At 36.3% G+C, this 22,302-nt stretch overlaps 1 protein-coding gene across 7 annotated transcripts in view; it reads right to left on the bottom strand.

The window, feature by feature from the left end:
• The window catches only part of SMARCA2 (SWI/SNF related, matrix associated, actin dependent regulator of chromatin, subfamily a, member 2), a 212,742-nt gene that overhangs the window by 173,907 nt on the left and 16,533 nt on the right, over window positions 1-22,302 (bottom strand). For 4 of the 7 annotated variants that reach the window (XM_036739114.1, XM_036739116.1, XM_036739115.1 and 1 more), the window contains 4 exons: window positions 21,431-21,560; window positions 14,863-15,195; window positions 11,522-11,623; window positions 4,443-4,692 (listed from right to left, as the gene is read on the bottom strand). In XM_036739114.1, the coding sequence (XP_036595009.1) occupies window positions 4,443-4,692; window positions 11,522-11,623; window positions 14,863-15,195; window positions 21,431-21,560 (815 nt within the window). The remainder of the gene's footprint in view (window positions 1-4,442; window positions 4,693-11,521; window positions 11,624-14,862; window positions 15,196-21,430; window positions 21,561-22,302) is intronic. The other 3 variants (XM_036739118.1, XM_036739119.1, XM_036739117.1) reach the window with 1 other exon arrangement.

The following is a 22,302-nucleotide window of genomic DNA, read 5'->3' as shown; positions in this document are numbered from 1 at the left end:
GCCATCAATGGGATACAGCAGGTAGTCTGATAAAGAGATTCCAGATTCTAAACTTCCTGAAACAACAACAAGGATGTAATACTGCATAACTGCAGGGGGCTCATTTAGCCTCCTCAGGAGTACAGAAAATTGAAACAGAATTAGGTCAGTCAGGTTTTTCATACAGATTGAACAGTAAATCAAGAGAGGTTACTGCTCTGGCAAGAAAGGGAGTTCCATTAAAGGCAACAGATATTTGTTCAGGTCCAGAGGAGAAGTTTATGATTCCTGTAGGAGAGTTATTTGTACAGAAAATGACACTGGTACATTCTGTTCCTTCAAGTAGCAAGCAGTCTAATGCTTGGGGTGGGGGGTGGGGACCTCAACATGATATTTTGGGCAACTCTGCCTGTAGTGGGACTGCTTGGTAATTTCTGAGCAGGCATTTTAGTATATCAATAGAAACAGTATATGACAAAAATCAAGAGAAAGCTTATGTTTTTTCTCCCTTGTAAACCAGAATGCTCTTGTACTTATATCAAATCCTGAGAGGATATAAAATAAGACTGAATATGTCAATGATTGCATTCTAAAATAAATCTTTATGGGAACAAGCAACTTATTATGTATCTATACCAAGATCTGTGGAATGACAGTTTGAATAATAATTTAGTAAAAAAAAATCAATCATCAACGTTAGGTAAGTAAGCAGAGGAAACACATTCCAGTCATGTCTGCAAAAGCTTCATTTTCACAGAATGCCTCCAAAGAACAAATATGAGCAACATATCCAGTTGTATCATAAAAGGGTGAGGGAAAAGAGTGAAAATTTACAGGGAGCCTCCAAGCTCTGGGACAGTGGAGATGGAGGGAATTTGAGTAATAGCTTATATGGAATAGCAGATTGGAGAGACATAATAGTGACCTCTGCCTGAGCTCAACCAGCAGAATTCCCTTAGTTATCCTATTGTGTTATATAACACCCAAGCATGGAACCATTGGCCAGTGTATAAAAAATCTTCATTCCTATAAAAGGGCCCGCCTTTTGTTGGCTCAGGGAAGCTTCTACTGCCCAGAGCAAGCTCACAATCCAGCAAGTTTCCCATACAGACAACCCACTCCGCAAGAATTTTATTGGGGCTTCCCCCTGGTATTAGACATATAAGCTCTCCCCACTTATCCCTGTCACTTTGCTAAAATTATTTTTGTTCCTATGTATCTTTCTAGCTTTCGTTGTCTCATTGTTGCTGTTATCCCCCAATTTGGACTTCCTCTGATCCAACAGACAGTAGGAAATATGTATATACCATGTTTTCTTTAAACAAATGGGGAACATAGCAAGTCAATCAAAAGAGAAAATATTCTTATGATTTTTTTTACTGATCATAGACAAGGTAAGTAATATTCCTAAAATTAAAGAAATGGTCTTTTTTAAAGAATTTTCTAACATGATTTTGCCCAAAGTAAATGTATCCAATTGTAAAAGAAGGATCACTTAAACTTTGTTCAAAGTCTTTCAATGAGATGCCTCTTTGCATCTACTGGAGAAAATGCTAAAGGCAATGAAGTCATTCAATCATAAGAGGACCAAGAGGAAAGGAGTTCTTGGCTGCCTTTCACAAATGCTTGGGGGGCTTAATCTAACCTTTTTATAACAATACATTTAACTAATCTCTACCACTGAGCAATTTATCTTCATTTAGGCAGAAACTGGCTATTGCCTCACAACCAAAGAAGATAAAAGATTCTCCCTATAACATTGCCAAAGCAAACCAATCCCTCTGCCATGGTTGATAACCACCACAGCTATGGCAAAGGACCATCACACTCTGTGGTAAGGCTACTGCTTAGATTAATGACTTCAAAAGCAAAGCAGCTTTATAAAAAAGGAGACATTTGTTGAGTAATAAAAGAATAAAGAAGAACCATTTCACACAATCCTCAGAGCTCATAATTTAAAAGACACTGACAGCTACAATTTTTTATTAATGCAGGATTGGAGGGAAAAAAAGCTTTTTACACATTAGACTAGCTTTAAATTATACCATGTAATGCTGTACATTATGCATCTGGGGCCATTTGTTAAGATCAACATAGCACTTTACTCTCAAAACGGTGTTAAAAGTGAGTTCCTTGTAAGCATGGTACCCATTAAAGTTCTGGCACCATCTCAAGCCCCAAAAGAAGCCTAATAATGTGCATCTGGGCAGATTATACAACATTCCCCAAAATACGAAAACTAGAGGAGGAAAAAACTAAAAGTGATAAAATGAAAAGTTTAGAATAATACACTTTACTATATAATAGTAAATGATACGTAATGACAAAATTTTAAATAGCAAAAATAAATATGTAAGTAGTAAAACAATGAAATATAAATTAATATAATTATATATAACTTAACCGTGTAATAATACATAACATAAATTTTTATTGGAAAATATATTTAATAAGTACACAGTAGTAAATAATACATAATAAATAACAAGGTAGGTTTACATGTAATAATAAAATTCTTGTCACTATGCAATATCCATCAATCTATAACTTGGTGGAAAATATGACTTCATGAGTATGATGACTGAATGGAATGTGACCCATGACAGGAATATATCAAAGTAAACATACACCTTATTCAAAAGGTACAGATTAGATAAAAGGTCTGATGAAGGTGTAATAAATATCAAAAGAATACCCTCCTACATGGGAATTCATGAACTAATTGTAGGGGAGATGATAGTGGAATACCTTTGGGTGATGATCAAAGAAAGCATAAATGGAAACAATTTTGTGGGGGTAGCACACCCAGGCACAAAGACCTCACTAAGCTGGCAAAGAGGCAGGATGTGATGGGGGTGCAGTCAGCTCTAACCTTGAGGATACCAAAAGGAGTTCTCTCTCTGCTAAAAACCAATAATTTGAGAAATTATTCACTTGGCTTGCTGATAATTTCATCTTTCAGGAAGCAGAAGATATGGAGGAACCACTCTCCTGAATCTGACTCTGGTCAAGAAAAGGAATGAGCAGTGAAAGGTGAAATACATGAAAAGCGCTTTCAAAAGAAGCAAATACACCATTGTAGAGCTTATGATAAAGAGGAGAATGTAAGGCCCAGTTGGCCTTATAATCTAGACTTCTGGAGAACAGATTTGGTAGAGTTCAGAGAAAAGATAGAATCTTATGACCTAACATTCTACAAAGGAAACTAACTCAAGAGGGATGGGAAGAACTCAAGAATGAAATTTTGACAACACAAACACAAATGATTCCAAAGAAGAAGAAAAGGAAGAACTGTCTAGAAAGATGAATGTGGCTCCTCTGGGAACTTGTCAACAAGCTAGAATTTTTAAAAAACATAAGCAGAAGATGGGGGCTTGATCAGATGACTGAGGATTAATACAAAAGTGGCATGGCTCTGTAAGAGAAATGTCAGGAAGACTAAAGCTGAGAATATTAAGGCTTTTGATAAATGCTAAAGATAACCCTTTCCTCTCCCCCCCCAAAAAAATCTTTTTAGCTGTAATGAAGGCAAGAGGAAGATTGAGGACTGGATTAGACAGCAGTTTGAGGTAGATGGGACATTTAGGGATAAGCAGGAAGAAGAAAGAACTATTTAATTCCTATTTTGCTTCTGTTGTGTCTTCCAAGACAAAAGACTGACCTAAAATTATCAAGTGGGAATTAAAAAACTAAAGATGAAGAGATGATGGCAAGGAAGTTCCAAGATGCCCAAAGGGAGTTCAGATCACCAGGTCTAGACAAATGGATACATCCCCAAGGTCCTGAAAGGACTTAAAAAAATTATAATGGCAGAACTGCTGCCAGTGAGCCTCAAAAAGTCATGGAAAATGAGAGCGCTAATTCAGGACTAGAGACAGGCAAACATACTGATGTTCAAAAATAAGGAAGACAATAGATGCTTCAAAATGCAGGCTAGTGATTTTATCATCTATACTGTGATTATTGCCTTGCTGATACAACTGACTACAGGGTGCTAATTGATTTAAAGAATATTGTAAAAATGCTGACCAGGCATTGTGTAAATGTAAGTTATTACTATTATTCATTTCTACCTGCATCAGCGCTCTTTCAAACATTTTCAGTAACATTAGACCTCTTCCTTTTTTTGGTCACCATAAAAGATAAGCAAAAACATAGTAACTAAACAGCTGCATTTCTGGAAGCATGCTAAAATACAAATACTCTAAGAGTAAATAAATGATTGATGTAGCATCAATTTGGAGCCAGAGGAACTGGATTCAAATAAGTCCTCTACTAGTAGCTAGCCATATGACTGGGGAAAGCACTTAACCTCTAATCCTCAGTTTCTTGCCTGTAAAGGTACTGTAAAGATCAAATGAGATAATGGCCTCAAAGCATTTGGTAAACCATGAAGCATGATGAAAAATGTGAGTTATTTATATTATCATTGTTCATTTAAACTCTCAACTTTAATTTCTTACCTGTATTCTCTCTCCTGGAGAATTTCAACCGGATCCAGTCCCTGTGGTTTCTGAATGGGGCTAATCCGATTCTGCTTCTGCTGCAGCTGAACCACAGGTGAAGGCTGCCCAGGAGTTGGCTGGGGCACAGAAGGTCCAGGCAGGGCAGCAGCTGGCTGAGTGGCTGGAGGAGCTGGTGAAGGCCTTCCACTTGGAGGTGGAACCGCAAGTTTTTGTGGGGTACTCGGAACATTCATATCTGGTGCTTGGCCTATAAAATTTAAAAGCTTCATAAATAATAACAATCAGAGACTTAACTTTTAGCTCATACAGATAATGACAACAACAACTGTCCTCCTTATGTGTTTAAATAGGAAGGGCAACCATCTTAAACACCTAAAACAGAGTCTGATCTCTGTCCCTGTAAGGAAATAGCAATTCACCAACAAGCCCTACTGAAAGTGAAGCAAAAATTACTGTCCCATAACAAACTGATTTGGATTTTTAAATTTTAATGTGTTTAGACAGAAGGTTCTGAAAAGGAATTACAGTTGTACCCATGGCTCACGAAAATTAGGGAGTAATACCGTAGCCATTAGATTCAGATATAGAGGCTACCCACATCTGCAGAACGAAACACAGAGCAGTCTTTCCCCGTAGAATTCAGTGCTAACTTGCAAGAGTCTTGTTAATAGAGTTTTGATTCTTTGTACACAGAATTACAAATATGACTAGGCTGTGTATTTTTAAAGTAAAACTAACTTGGCTCTCTAAAACACAACTCAACATCTAAAGGTAAATATATGCCGGGTTTTTATTTTTTTATTTTAGGAGGGGGAAAGGCAAGGCAATTGGCGTTAAGTGACTTGCCTAAGGTCACACAGCTAGTAAGTGTGTCAAATGTCTGAGGCTGGATTTGAAATCAATCTACTTACCACGCCACCTAGCTGCCCCTATACTGGACTTTGAAAAAAATATTTCTTAACAGTGCCATAAAAAATATCCAGAAATATTGTATAACAATTTTTAAAAATCTAATAAGATTCCCCTTTTCAAAAAAAATTATCAAGTATTAAGATATGAAAGAAAGAGTTTTCTCTCAGGTTATCAACATAAAAATATATGCACATAGGCAAACATTCTGAGGTTCTGCGTTTAATGAATGAAATTCCTTAAGTTTAATTTAGAAAATGTTGTGCAACAAGTACTGCACATATTTTTCAGACTTTTTCAGTGTATTGATCAATTAGGCTCCTTTTTATAAAAATTTTGTCTTTAGAAAATACTATTTGTTGTATGGGATCACTCTCTGGGAGGCAGAGGGGAGATGTTGGGAAAATTATGATGATATAAAAAAGGCATCAATAATAACTTTTTTTAAAAAAAAGAAACAAATGAATAAAAGTAAAGTGGGAGTAAATACTAACTCCTAAATAAGGGTCAAAGGAAGTACTTTTCCCCCATCTACTAGTTATCTTCAGTGCATTTTATCTATTTTTAAATTTGAAAATTTTAAGTGAGCCTATCATAAATAAAATAATTCAAAGATAGGTATTGCCATTTTGATCACTAGTACATTTCATTCTCCAAGTTCTTCTTAGCCCTCTTGAGCAAGGCCAGCCAGGAATTTATTCAATGTTAAAAGGAGCTGATCTTTTAAAGCCCAAAGAAAAGAATAATGAAGGATGACGTCGTGATTAAGTATAATAATTTAAAACCTATTATTTTTTAAAACTGTGCATTTATTCAATCTCCATTGAGAACCATTTTCGAAATGGACTTAAATTAATGCCAAAGTTATTAGTTATAAAAGGAATTCTGGAAAAGGGTTGCTACAAACTAGAACAGAGTATCAAAGGAAAATAAAACACTTTCTTAACTACATATCCGTCTACCCAGAAAACATGAGATGAAGATAGCATGATGGCACAGGCATGACTAGGTTACCGCTTTAAGTTATTTCTTAGCTCTTTGTTTCTTACATTTTCCCCCAAAATCTGTAGCACTAAGAAATGTAATGGCAATTACAACAATATTATTATAAACAGAGATTTTGAGGTAAGCCTTTTTTTCCCCCTTAAAGTAAGCTTTTATAAGACACACACACACACACACACACACACACACACACCACTTTTTGTAATACTTTATACTTATGGCTTCTTTCATCCACATATAACAAAGCAGTATAAAAAGATTAAATCTCAGGACTGTTAAGCAATGAAATGAGCTACTGAGGAGGGTTTGAGAATCTTCTTCCCTGAAGGACTTTAAATTAGGACACATTTTCATCTATATGGCATGGTTCAGGTGTGATCCAGTCCAAAAGGAAGGGGGTAATGTACCACATGATTTCTAAAGTCTTTTCTAAACCTGTGATTCCATGAATTCTTACAATGTTCCCAAAAAGCAAGTGGCACTCATTATGTTTTCAGTAGAGAAAACGGTATGTTTGACCTACCTAAAGTGCCTGATGTGTAGGCACGATAGATAAGATTTTTTTTTTTAAGAATGAGATTTCTAAAGGTTCCTATGAGAATTTGCTTAAAGTATAACTCTCAAAAGATTTTTTTCCTCCAAAACTGAGGTGTATATCACAAATAAAATAGACATGAAACTGTTAAAAATGTAGATACTATATGTGATTGTGCTCACCTGTTTATGGCTTCTCCCTGTCAATGGTGATTCCAATAAAAAGTAATAATAAAAGCAGCATGCTGTAATGGCTCTTTTGGGTGTGTTCACTTCTCTAAGTTTAAGAATTGTATTAATTTAAGGAAATGTAACCTAGAATTAATCTATAGTCCCCAAAAATAAAACCAATGAAGTTAAAATTAGAAAATGGCAACAGTTAACTGTTCTAAAAAAAAAAACACTACCTTGCAGCAAGTTTTTCTGACAAAAGTCTCATTTCTAAGATGTATAGGAATTGATTCAAATTTATAAGAATAAAAGCCATTCCCCAACTGATAAATCATCAAGGGATATGAACATGAAGTTTCCAAAGGAAGAAAGCCAACCTAGCAATAATCATATGAAAAAATGCTCCAAATCACTAAAAAATCAGAGAAATGAAATATAAAGCAACTCTGAGGTTCCACCTCATATCCATCTGATTAGCAAAGATGACAAAAAAAATAAAAATGAAAAATTTTGCAGAGAATGAGGGAAAACAGACACACTGATGCTATCTTGGTGAAACTCACTGGTCTATCCATTCTAAAAAGCAATGTGACACTAGGCCCCAGAGGTGACTCAATGAGATCATCTCTAGGACTAAACCCCAAAGAGATGAAAAGAAAAGGAATAAGTCCTGAATACACCAAAAATGTCTACAGCTGCTCTTTTCATAGTGACAAAGAGGCCAAGGTCTCTGGCTGCATGCGGGGCCGCTGCCAGTCATCCTGACCTCTCTTGCCACTGAACTCCAAATGACCGTGGAGGAGAGAGGCTGGTGACTCTGCACAGCCCTGCCTTACTTAAATCCAATTCACTTGCAAGTCAACACATCACCCTCCTGATGTCACTGGTCTTCTTTGAGAATGAAGGATAAACAACAGCAGTGACAAAAAACTGGAAGCCAAAATGCTAGTCATCAGTTGAGAAAGGAGTGAACAAATTATGGCAGATGATTGTGATGGAATAATATTGTGCCATTAAAAATACCAAAAGGAGGGTTTCAAAGAAATCTGGGACAACTTGTATGAACTCATGCAGAATTAAGTAAAAAGAACCAGTATGACAATGTAAACAATAACATTACAAAGAAAACAATTCTTAAACATTTAACAACTCCGCTCAATTCAATGATCAAGCATTATTCCAGATGACCAATGAGGAAGCAGGCTACTCACCTCCTGATAGGGGGCAATGCACTAAAGGCACAGAATGAAACTCACATTTTTGGAAAGTGCCAATACTAGAATCTGTTTTGTTTTATTGTGCACGTTTCTTACAAGGTTTTCTTTATTCTTGTTTTGCAATGTGTGTGTGGGGAGGGGGGGGAAACCAGAGGAGAAGAGGAAGAGAAAATAAATGCTCGTTAATTGAGAAAATAAAATAAATCTGTAGTCTTTTGTTTGGGAATCTATTTCTTTTCCTTTGTTGACCCTAAAATCCATCTAGTATGGATGGCTAGTTTTCTAAGCCAGCTGGCTGCCATACAAAAATCCTTACCCTGCTGACTCACCCTTATGGCAAAGAGTTGAGAAATCTGAAACATGGAATTCCGTACCCTGAAATTCCTGGATTAAAACTAAAGAAGATTAACAGAATCTCAATGCTCCAAGATATCTCAGAGGCCACCAACTGAATCCATGCCAGAAGAACTAAGCTTTCTCTAATTTATCCAACAAGTGGCCTTGCAGTTGCTTGATTCCAACAAAGGGGAACCTCCTCCTGAGGTATCTATTCTATTTCTTGATACCTCTAATTTTTAAAAAGGTTTTCTGTACATCAAACCTAGATCAGCTTCTCTATAATTTATAATCCACTGCTCATAGTTCTGCCCTGGGACCAAAGAGATCAAGACTAATTCTTCTACTAGATAGAAATTTTAAATTCTTGAAGATAGATAGCTATCACTTCAAAGCACTACCTGTGGCATCAGAGGTCTTGGGTTCAAAACATGTCTCTATGGCTTATTACTTATGTGGCCTTAAGCAAGTCATACCCTCGCTGGGACTCAATATTCTCATCTATATAATTAGGCGGTTGGACTAGAAAGTCTCTAAAGTTCCATATGCTTTTATATCAAAGTTTTTTAACCTGGGATATATGAAGTTATTTTTTAAAGTATTTTGATATTGTATTTCAATAAAACTGGTTCTCTTTGTAAGTTTATGTATTTTATTTCATATATTTAAAAGCATGATTCTCAGAGGGGAGTCATAGGCTTCACCAAACTGCCAAAGGGGTTATTCTACAAAAGAAGAACACCTTCTCTCGATCTATGATCCTATGTTCCCCTTCCTAAGTCTTTTATTCTCTAGGCTACGCATTCTCATTCCTTTAACCATTTTTCACAACCCTAACGGCCTTTCCACTGGACACTCTCCAATCTATCAAGGTACTTCACAAAATATCCACCCAGAACTGAAGCCAACACTCTCCATATGATCTTCCAAGACATCTCTCTAGTCCCAGATGCTCTACCTCTTTTAACGCAATCTAATTTAATAATCGAATGCGTTAGCTTCTTTGGTTGTCACACCATGCTGTTGACTCATATTGATCTTGTAGTCTCCTAAAATCCCTGGATCTTTTTTAGACTTCCAGCTCTCCCATGATATATTTGTGGAGTTCATTGTTTTTGGGTGGAACTCAAGTGTACAACCATCATCCTTATTAAATTTCTTCTTATTTAATTCATCCCACAACTCTAGCCCATCAAACGTTTTGAGGGCCCTGCCTCTATTATCCAATGTGTTAGCTATCCCTCCAAGACTTATGTCATTTTAAAAGTTGATAAGCATACCACATATACCCTTATGCTAATCATTTACAAAAATGTTAAATTGCACAGGGCCAATCTTTGCTCTCTGGGGCACTCCACTAGAGATCTCTTTCCAAACTGGCACTGAATCATTAATGAATATTCTTTAGATTCAGACTTGACTTAGATTCAGATTTGTAAATATGTAAATTTGTAAACCATGCACATGCCTCTCCATTTTATCTAGAATACACTAGCATAAAAGACTTTGTCAAATACTTTGGTAAGATCTAGGTAATTTCCATTTACAGGGCTCCTCTCTTCTACCAATCCAGGACCCTGTCCTGTTTTTTAAAATGATCTTTCAAAGACCAAGAGCAATGCTGTAATGACATCTGCCAGCTCTTTAGAAGAAGTAGCATGGTATAATAGAGTGCTGGGTTCATATCCCAACTCTGATACTTCATAGTTGTAGGACACTCAGTAAGTTGTTTAACCTCTCAAAGTCTCAGTTTCTTAGTCTATAAAATGGGAATAGTACCCATGTGCTCGCTCCAGAGCTTGTTGTGGAGGCTTAAGTGAGATAACATTTGCCAAATGCCTTGAAAACTTTAAAACACTCTTTAAATGGCTGTTATTGTTCTCACCTAGGATGTAGATCATCTGAATCTGGAGATCTGAATTGATCTAGGCCAGCTAAGTGCTCTCTTAATATCTCCCTAATTACCTTGGGTAGCAACTCTCTATTGGCCATTTTTGTTCTGTCCTTTCCAGTCCTAGCAGTTTGCTAGACTATAAATAGTCCATTTGAAATCCTCTGGAACTATATGTGATAAATTATGTCAGGTAAATGAAAAATTTACTAATTTAATTCACAGTTTATGGGCTCTCTCCATAAAGAGATAGATAAGGGAAGAGGCCTATACATTTGTACAAAAATTGTTATCATACGAGCCAGTATTTATTTCCTGGGCAAATATTTATGGGGCCAATTTTAAAAGATGTAGAATCCCCCCTCCTCCACAAAAAAAGATATTATTGTAGGTTAACAGAATTTCACACCTTCATTTTTGCAATCCCCCTTTTTGGTTTAATGTTTGTAATTAAATGTTCATGTTTGTTTATGTTTATTGGGTTCATAAAAAAACATTAAATTTAAAAAGATTAAAAAAGACACAGTTCCTTCCTCAAAGAGTTTACCGTTGAATGAAACTCGAAATAATTGCCACAGAAGTGGAAATATGTTTGTCAAGACTTAATTTCATGTGTTCTCTGATAATCTGATAAAACATGGCTTATTCATCACCAAAGGAATTTCGGTTTCTAACTAAATATAGATATGTTTATAGTATAAGATATAGCTCTTCTTCCACATTTTGTGACAACTGGACTGCAGAGTTCACTACAATTAACTATTGCTCATGACATTACAATCTATCCTTTAGTTTTCAAGCTTGTCCCTCAGGCAGCTTATAGATTTCACTGCGCTGAAATGCTTCATGTGTGACTGCCTAATAGCAGAGAAGATATCTCTCATCTTCCCAAGTAATTCACAGACTGATAAATGATACAACATTCCTCGATACCCTAAAGTGGGGAACAAATTCCTGTTCCCTCTTACATACAATTTAACTTTGTCTGAAGAATGAAATGCCTACTCCTTTACCTTCTGCCCATGTTTTAGGAGTCATTGTAGATGTGTGCCCTGGAATCCCTGATGTCTGTCCTGGCCCAGCTGGAGGTGTGCCAATTGGATGCATCCCTATGCCTGAATTCAAGAAATAAGGAAACAAACTTATTAAAATACATAGTTTTACATGCCCAGGATTTCTATGCATTGAGAAATCACACTCTGCCTTCTGGCACACAAGGATATTTATGCAAATAACAGTTTTATGCATTAAATACGGATTTAAGTATATTCCACTGGGTGGAAAATAAATGTAATGAAGTGTATTTAAATTGAGCATACTAAAAAATAACAGATAACAAAAAGAAAGGTACTAAAAAATGGCCAATAAAATTATTTGATTTTCTACCTTCCTTGAAAAAAAAACAACCCTCTTTTTAACCCCTTGTTTCTCTAGGGGTTAAGAGTAAAGCAAAATGAAAAGAAAAATGAGCTTTTATTTGAGTGGAACTCAAGGCAGACAAGGACATGTTCCATTAAAGAGCTGCTAACACACCTCAGGGACAATTATTGAAGAATTATTTAGTTTCAGGTTCTTAATTCTGGACTAAAATCATAATTTGCTGTTGTTGGATATTATGAAGTCACATTTGGAGAATTATGACTTCAAGAGACTATTTAAAAACTCAGCAAAAAGATCCTATTTTCATAGTTTTCTACTAATATATCTATCATCAGTCTATATATGATCTACAGACTAACTGAATTAATAGCAATAAAAATACCCCTAAAATGGACAAAACCAAAAATATTCTAAATTAGTTTGAGATTTCTGTAAGAGCTTGTTGGCTGTCAAAATTCCAAAGTATGATGTGAAACATGGTTAGGAACTTAAAATGTTTGTTTGCAGTAGGATCATGGAATCAAAGATCCCTAGATCTAGAAATGAGAGAGACCCCTGTGGTCACTTAGTCCAATGCTCTGAGGTCACAAATAAGGAAAGTAAACTTCACATAGACAAAGGAGAAGCATCAAAACGAGGAGAAAGAAGAGCAGTCAGAGAGATGAAAAGAAAATAAAGATGGCGTAGTATCAAGGGAGAAGAGAGTTCCAAGAAAGGTCATCCATAGTCTTAAATGCCATGGAGATGTCAAGAAAATAAAGGACTGGGGGAAAGTCCTTGGAAAGTCAAGGAGGAGATCTCTGATGGCTTGAGAGAAGCTGTTTCAATGGAGTATCAGGAACGGAAATTAGATTACAAGGAGTTCAATGATAGCATAGAGAAAGTAAGTAGAGACTACTTACTTGGTTTAAAAGTTTGGTGGTAAGTCAAATTGGCAAAGATGATAAAAGATGCAAACAGTCAATGCTAGAAGAGCTGGTGGGAGACAGGCACATTAATACACTATTGGCAAATGTATAATTGGCCATAACTGTTTTGGTCTAGCTGTTCTAAAAAAACAACTTGGAATTATGTTAGCAAATTCACTAAACTATTCTTTGATTCAAGCCACTACTGGGCATGTACTCCATGGAAGTAATAAAGACATGATATACCAAACTAGCCCTAGTATCACTTTCAGTGGCAGTAAAAAACAAAAACAAAAACAAAAACAAAACGGAAAGAAAGTGGGTGCCCATCTATAGAAGGATGGCTGAACGAACAGGGCATATGAATGTAATGGACTAATACTGCACTGTAAGAAATGACAAAAGCAAGGAATACACAGAAGCATGGGGAGACTTGTACTGAATGACACAGTGATGGGAGCTTAACCAAGAAAGCAATATATGCTATGATCAGAACAATGTAAATAAAAAGAATAGCGAAAGGCAGTCAAACTCTGGTTAATGTTAATAACCAATCTTGGCTTCAAATAACAACAAAATATATTCCCCTTTTCTTGGTGGTGAGGTTTTAGAACCACCCCTTCCCCCATGTACTCTTCAATCCAGTGATCCTGGCCTCCCTGCTGTTCTAACTCTCCAATTCTCAGCTCAGTATGTTTCTGGGTGTTTTTGTTTTTTGGCTATTCCCCATGCCTGGAATGCTCTCCTTCCTCATTTCCACCTCCTGCTTCACTGGCTTCCTTCAAGTCCCAACTAAAATCCTAATCTATAAGAATCCTTTCACTACCCCTTTTCATTCTAATGCCTTCCCTCTTTTAATTAGTTTCTATTTATCCTATATATAATATGTTTGTACATATTTGTTTGTTATCTCCCCTGTGAGACTGTGAACTCCTGAAGGCAGGGATTGACTTTTCCCTTTCTTTGTATCCCCAGCACTTAATATAGTTCCCAGCATATAGTGGGCACTCAATAAATGCTTACTGACTGATTTACACACACACACACACACACACACACACACACACACACACACACACACACAGTCTCTGCTGATAGAATGAAAGCTCCTAGAAGAAAGTATCATTTTAGTATCCCCAGCACTTAGCAACAGTAACCAGTATATAGTAGGCACAAAATAAGTGCATACACTGCCAAATATTTGCCACCCTGGCTAGTCTGCTTAACTGTTGTTGTTTTGTTTTTTTTTTTTGTTCTGTTCTGTTTTTCCTGTTACAAGGGAGGATTCTGTTTGGAGGATGCTATGCATAAAAAGAGCTAAAGGCATGAATAAAAGCTAAAAACAAATAAACCAAGGCTCAAAGAACTTCCACTACTTGGCTACAGAACAAAGCAGGACCCAGGCCCATGTTCTCTCCCTCCAGCTCCATGGTGGTGATCTGGAGCCACACTAGCTCTTTGTAAAACGCATTTACATCCCCTATCTCACCTGACGCCCACAGCACCTCTGTAAGGATGGCAGTGCAGGTGATATTATGGCAATCTTACAGATGACCAAATGAGTTGCAAACATGTTATTAAGTGATTGGCCTGAGGCCACAAGGTTAGGAAGGAGAAGAACTAGAATGGAATCCCAGGTCTTCTGGCTCCAGGCCCAGCATTGGCTTATGAATAGATGAAGAAGATGTTCAGATGCTAACACCCCCCACAATCCTCTGACTGGTAGCATAAAGTCTATAGTTAAAATGTAAATACCTATGGAGAAATAAGTGTCTTGTTTTATTGGATATTTAGAATAACATAAATGGCTTTATTAGATTATTTGATAAAAGTAAGTTTAGGAAGTTTAGGCGAGTAGAGACACCTAGGCTGGAAGATTAAGAGGGACCTTGTGGGGAGAGGGGAGGGAAGAACTGAGAATAGGAAGCAACAGACAACATCCCCCCACTTAGGCCTGTACCCCTAAAATTTTCTAGGACTAGCCTTGTTATGTGTCTTGTACTCTAACACTATTTCTTCTCTGAAATTGAACTATACATTGTACACGTAGTTACACATTAACCTACCAGATGGTCGGTTGAAGGTGACAAGAGGTGGTTGTTGTTGCTGGATGCTAGGCAGTGTCCTCTTCCCCTGCACAGCTAGCTGCAAGGTTTCGGGTAGTGGCTGGCCTCTGGCCAACATTTTGTAAGCTAAAATTTGAGCTCGGAGCTGATGCAGCTGGACAGGGCTGAAAGGTGAAGGCCCTCGGTTGGGTTGGCTCATAGCCTGAGGATCTCCTGGTATCATGGGTCCTGGCTGGCTAGGTGGCATCTGGGGTGGAGTTGGACCCCCTCCAGACATTGGGCTGGAGACATGTTCTGGGGCTCCCAGTGGAGACGGGTGTGGAGACATATAACCTGAAATAAAGCACAGAAGGTGTTAGAGACTTACTACCTCACATATTCAGGTTCATACCTGGAAGGTTTATACAGTTAGCAACTATACTAATATATTCATTCTTATTAAGAGAAAAATGCTTGAGGAAAATGATTGCATATACATCCTTTTGCTTTGGCCACACAAATCTCTAAGTAAAAAACAATATGAACACAATTTCCAAAATCTGGGAAGTCTAACCCATACAGACCAGGATGAAAAGTATCTACCCTACTGTCCAGAGTTATACAAGACCAAAGAAAAAGAACAGAATTGTTGAAAGCAATCAGAAAGGTGGCAAATTTAAACACTCAATAGAATGTCTGATAACATTTCTGATTAGTCACAGTAAAAGTTGTTTTAAAACATAATACCGAATATATATATAATAGAAATTTCTTTGCCCTATGTAGAAGTATAGCCACCCAATAATCTTGTCCAATGGCAATATTATTATAATGGTTTTTTAATCATTTCCATATGACAAGAATTTATTAAATGCCTTTAGTTTGCCTAGCACTACGCCCACTTTGAGTCAAAATACCCATGCACCTAATCCTGAAAGTAAGTGTATAAGAACAATGAACTGACATATCTAGGAGACATATGAACACTGGAGACTTCAGTGAGACAACATACAGTTACCCCTTCCATATAGTAACTTTTCGTGTCATGGTTTCAATATATCACCGGTTGGCATAAGAAATTAAATGGGAATTTTGGGAGGAGTTTTGTGGAAGCCACAGATGACACTCAAAGGCCAGCAGATGACACAGAGCCAATGGCAAAATACTTAACTCAAACTTTACAATAAGGTACTGTAAATACCCCATAAGAGAAAAGGAAAAAATTCAGACTTCTCTGGTACAAAGAGAGGGCCAAAAATCTTTACATGGATTTTCCAGATCATGGGGGCACTTCACCCCATCCTTAGGACGTGGAAGGGTAAGTGTACATCCAATTATTTATACCAGAATTATCACTTAGAAAGGGAACTAGAAATAATATGGTCCTCAAAGATTTCTGCTTAGCATTTAAGTAAATTAAAATTTGGAAACATTAAAGCTAAATTCTACAATGGAGATAAATTAGTTACAAAGTCATTTTCATTTCCAAAATTCATACTTCATCCATCTCTTCCTCTCCTCCCACATTGCCACCTCCTCATCTCTCCCTACTGCAAGAGATCAAATACTGAGATCTTATTTTATCTCCCTGCCTCCAGTTTCTCCTTTCCCCAATCTATCCTACATGAAGTTACTGAAATAATATCCCTAATGAACAGGTCTGACCACGTCTTTCCTTTGTCTAAAACTTTTCAGTAGATCCATGTTGTCAATAGGATAAAATAAAATCTTCTTAATCTGTCATTTGAGGTCTTCTATAATAAAAATTTTCATTATTATAATTATATAGGACCCACTATGTGCCAGACACTATCTAAGCACTTCACAAACATTATCTCATTTGATCATCACAATAACCCTGGGAGGCAAGTGTTTTATTATCCCCATTTGACAGTTGAGGAAAGAGAGATAAACAATGTATTGTCCAAGATCTTAAGTGTCTGAGGCCAAATTTGAAACCAGTCTTCCTCTCTCCAGGCCCTGAGCTCTTTCCATCGGACCACCTGCAATCTGGCTACCATGCAATCTGGCTACAACCAACCTTTCTAGCCTTAAAATACACTACTCCCCTTTATATACTCTCTTTCTAACCAAAGAGGACCACTAACTTTTCCCCATACTCAAAATGCCATACCTCCTTCAACCTTTATGCATTTATACAGATTATCCCCTGATGCAGAGAAAACTCTGCCTCTTCATCTATGGGTTGTATCTCCCAATTGGAATATAAGCTCCTTGAGGAAAGGAACTGTCTTTTTTTTCCTACCTCAATGCATGGCACACAGTAAGCATTTACTAAATATTTTTTCATCCATTCAATCAATCTCTATTTCTCGGAATTTTATGCTTCCTTCAAATTTCAGCTCAAGTGTTACCTCTCCTGAAAGTCTTCCCTGATCTCTCCAGTTGTTACTTATTTCTACCTCCTCTAATTTTCCCAGAGCATTTTGCTAGTCTCTCCCCAGGCCCCTTCACTTCCTTTACAATATTTTACTTATATAATTTACATGATGCATCCTCCTACTAGAATGTGAGTTCCTTCAGGTCACTTTTGTTCTTGTTTCTCTAGTTCCCAGTACAATGCATTGCATGACATGTGCTAAATAAATGTTTGCTGAATTTCTAAGGGAATAGAAAAAAGCAATGAAAGTAAACATGATTATGGGGTTCAGCAATATCATGGAAGGAACTTAAATTAAAATCTCCCCAAAATCATATTTCCAAAATAACCAGGTACTAGAAGTCCCATGACTTTGTAATTTTTCACACCAAAAAAAGACTATGGAACATCGACAATATACTAAAGGACATATTCTCCTTATATTTCAACTTATAGAACCCATCTTTGTAAATTTCGCTTAAGTAACCCATATCTTTGCCCAACTATCACCATACTTCTTAATGATAATTCAGAGATACTATGAAGAGGCTTCACTTGATCTTACCTCTATGATCTCAACTCTTAAAATGGGGAAATTGTACCAGTGTCATTTCAATTTTCATATCTGACATGATAATGCTGAAAATGGGAAGGGTCATATGCTTCACATTTCTTTCATTTCCCAAGATAGAACAATATTTTGATGTCTCAATTTTTGCCTTGGTATCCCTGAGGTCTTCCATACAGCAAATGCTTAATGAATTTTTGTTGAATGAATGAATTTTATAAGCTTTGATATGAATCCCAGAATACCTAATACTGATATTGATAACTTTAATGCTTTAAAGTATTAATAAAGTTATCAATAACTTTAACTAAAGAGCTAATGCAAGCATTAAATAAGCAATAATCCTGCCTATAGGAAATATAAAATTACATTATATATTACAATAATTCTTTTCAATATGACCCAGAGACAATGTTGTTTTCTCCACTTGTTTCTATTAATGCAGCCAAAGGAACAAAAAACAACTAGGAAGATTTGATATTAAGAACTGTAAGTACAAAACGCTCAAGTTTTGAAGAGTAAACTGGTTGCTTGAGATATGAATGCAACAAAAATTCAAACTCTCCTCGGATTTGGTAGGAAGAAAGAATTGGAGAGAAGAAAAACCAATTTGGGATATCTCCACTAAGTTAATGGCAGATTTTTGTAAAATCATTGCTGCAGTATGACATTAAAAATGTGACAGTATGTCTCAGCTATGGAGAGATATTCTTTCTACATGACTAGCATCCAGTAAATTTAAAGAAAAGCAGGATCTAAATGATGAAACTGCATAACTTATTTTGGTAATTATCTTTAGTTGAAAATACGGAGTGGATGAATTGCCTGTCTCTGAAAGTAGATATATATTTATCAATAGGATGACAAAGTAGTTGCAGATTCTGCTTTTCAAAATCATTTTGGATTTGCTTATTCAAAAGTAAAGAGGAAAAAGAAGCTGATTTCCTTCTCCAATCTTCAAGGCCTATCATTTTCCCAGTCTCACCCTCACCAAGAGAACAACAAGAAATTTTCTCTTTCTAATAATCTTGAGAAAGTAACTACAGCAGTGTTTAAATGAATTTTCTCTTCAGAAAGCCTTAAATATGACATACCTATCTCTAAAGATTTTTTTCTTTTCAATGTACTAGCAATAATGAATATAGCCTTTCTTTGAGACCACAAAGTACAAAATTCCTTAACTTATTGAAGGAAAATCAATACTTGAATCAGTTGCTAAGCCCTAAAAGTTGGCATTCTTCAAATCACACCACATTTAGTTATTCCTAGGAGTACATATGGTTTTGCTTTGGGTCCAGCCCTGTGATTTTGGAGATTTCTAATGTATAAACTCCATCAGTATAAATGGGCAACCCATCTCTAACTAAAAGTCTTGGAGAATTTCCTGGGGCATTTTCCTTAGACAAGGTAAATGACTTTGCCATGAACATACATCTATTATGTGTCAGAGAAGACTTTGCTATAAATACTAAGACAGACAGGCAGAGACAAAGATTGTGCCAGAGCCGGAGAGAAACAGAGAACCAGGACCAGAGATAAAGAGACAAAGACATAGAAAAAAACAAAAGACAAAAACTCTGTCTCTAAACAGAGACAGAAAGCCAGAGACAGAGAAAGAGACATAGAAAAACAGTGACCCAGAGAGAAAGAAAAAAAAATGACTCATCTCCTTTCAACAATCCTCTGAGGTATGAATCAGGATTCAAACCCAGGTCTTCCTAACTTTTAAGTTCAGCATATATCCATTATTTTACACAAACCGTGACATTTATTAGCTATAAAATCCTAGACATTTAATGCTTATGTATATACACTGATTTTCTACAATCTAATTGGAAAAAATATATTTTTAATATTTTTGTTTCATTAACAATATCTGTTTAAAACCAATTTTAAAATGCTAAATAGCACACCACTTTAAACAATTACTGTTCCCCACAATTATGTACCTTATAAGTCTTCAATAAAGATACCAGATAATCCAAATCCAGTTTATCACAGTTCTCAAGACATAGTAGGCACTTAGTAAATGCTTGTTAATTGACTTAATGATACAAATTCCATTTTATCCAGTCTCTAACATTTCAAATTGACAAGAATTTACTATAGTTAAATATCTCTAGCTTTTTAGTCAATCAATATTAACTTATACTCTGTGGGTAAATATTTATTTAGAAAGCAGAGTTGGATACTTAGACTGTAAGGAGAGAGAGAGAGTGAGAGAGACAGAGACACACACACACACAGAGAGAGAGAGAGAGAGAGAGAGAGAGAGAGAGAGAGAGAGAGAGATACATTTAACACCTTTAACCTGTAACCCTCCAAGCATTTTATGAAAATAAAGTGCTATATTTATCCTGTGACTTTATGTGGCCATTGATGTGAAAATGGTATTTTAGAAGTATACTGAATATATCATAATAGTCTACCCAATACTGGAAAAAAAAAGTGAAACTTCTTCAGGGTAGGGTTTTTTTTTGATTGGTTGTTTTATTTTGACAAAATCTATGTTCAAAATTCTGTCACAGCTAGGATATATTATGAACATTACAAGTACTTCAGCTTTTGACCTGAGTACTGGTAAAGACTTGTCCCAGAACTACTGGAGAAAGCATTCCCCAGATTCTATTCCCCACACCTCTCTACTACAAATACATCAAATTTTTAAAGGGATTTTTCTTCTAATTTCATGATGTTGCTCTGTTGACAATGACACTTTGTCAGTAAGCTTCAAATTATAGAATCTTTTTAAATGATAACAAACTACTTTCCTATTTAAATTTCAAAGGAATAAAAATTATGAGCCAAAAATCTTCCCTGAGACATATATATATACACATACATATATATGTGTATGTGTCTGTGTGGGGGATGTGTTATGAATATGAAAACTTTTTAACTGAAAGATAGTCAATCAAAATGGAATACATACAAAACATGAAGACAGGCCTTTATATGATAAATGCGTGGCAAGGTGGCACAGTGGTTAGACCTCTGAGCCTGAAGTCAGGAAGACCTCGGTTCAAATCCATCCTCAAGATACTTTACTAGCTGTGAAACTGTAGGCAATTCACTTAGCCTCTGTTTGTCTCCATTTCTTCAACTGTAGAATGGGGTTAGTGAAGGTAAAATGAGACAATATGCATAAAGCGCTTACCACAGACCAAAGCACATAGCAGCCACTATGTAAATGCTAGCTATTTTATTATTAATGTTTTTTATTCCATGAATACTTAGGTCATAGTGAAAAGCAGGATAAATAAAGGTCGTTACTGGGCTAAAATAAGGAAGGGGGTACAATACTTGAATTCTGCAATCCAGGAGTTATTTTCCCAGGTGACTACTTAGGAAAACAGTCACACACGTTAAAATAAGCATGGCTTTTCTCTCTCACAGCAGGTTCACAATTTGAATAAGAGTTGCTACTGGCCTGTTTCCCCTCCACCTTTGGACTCTGACATTCAGACAGTAATATTCATCCAGAAAATGCATCTATTGATGTTAAAAATAAAATCCTATTTAAAAAAGAGGTAAAAATACTGGCTTTCATTTGACACATTTTTCCAGTGATGATATAAACAACCTAATTGTTAAGCTTGCAAGACTTAAAAAAAAAAAAAAACAATTCAGCTGGAATAAACCTTGGCTATGTTGATCCATCGGACTCTGAGGTGGGCCCATTCCAGGATGTGGTGGTCGCATGCCGGTGCCCTTCATGGAGCCACAATGTAGGTCTTCAACAATTCCTTTGTCATGCATACCATCAATGGACTGAAACATTTAAAAAAACCATAAATTAGATACTTCTTTAAAATACAGAATTTAAATGTATATGAAGGCTTAGGAATCTTGTCTATCAGTGCCATACAATCAATCATTCATTACTCACATATCTTTAATTTGTTTTTTAATCTATACCTCACAGATGGAAAAATTAAGACAGACACCTGCCTTCAAGTCAGAGGTCAAAACTCTAGGCCAAACAGTTGACTTTTTAAGTCAATGTCCTCAAATAAAACTTAGGGCCTGCTCAAAGTATTGACAAATACAACGTTAAGAAGTTTCCCCATACCCTTTCGAGTAAGTTTTGAAATCTGTTGTTTTGAAGTTAAAGTCTGGAGTAAATCTGAAGAAGGAATAACTCGAATGCCTTGACTATTTTTGGCTTTTTTTTGTCTAGCGAAGAAGGGAAGGAATTCTGGAAAGTTTTAACTTGAAACCAGAAGATTCCATGGCAGTTGGGAAGAGGGAAACAGACAGAGTAAGGATGGGGGCAGGGGAGGGAACACTAGAGGAGGAAGAGGTTGAAACAGACCCTATCTTGAAGGAAAACTTGAAAGCATGTCATCAATTTATGGGCCAGGAGGGAAGAATGAGATGTGTACTGTAATCCTAGAATGACTAACGAGATTAAAGAAAGGATAGGGAAAAAATATGAAATATGGAGGACCAAAGCAGGTAACTAAGTACTAATTCACTGTAGGAACCCAATAATAGTCAATGAATCAAGAGG

This window comes from Trichosurus vulpecula, chromosome 9 (assembly GCF_011100635.1).
Source record: "Trichosurus vulpecula isolate mTriVul1 chromosome 9, mTriVul1.pri, whole genome shotgun sequence".
NCBI classification, from domain to species: Eukaryota; Metazoa; Chordata; class Mammalia; order Diprotodontia; family Phalangeridae; genus Trichosurus; species Trichosurus vulpecula.
Note: the sequence above shows the minus strand (reverse complement) of the source record. Positions and strands in the feature narration are given on the sequence as shown.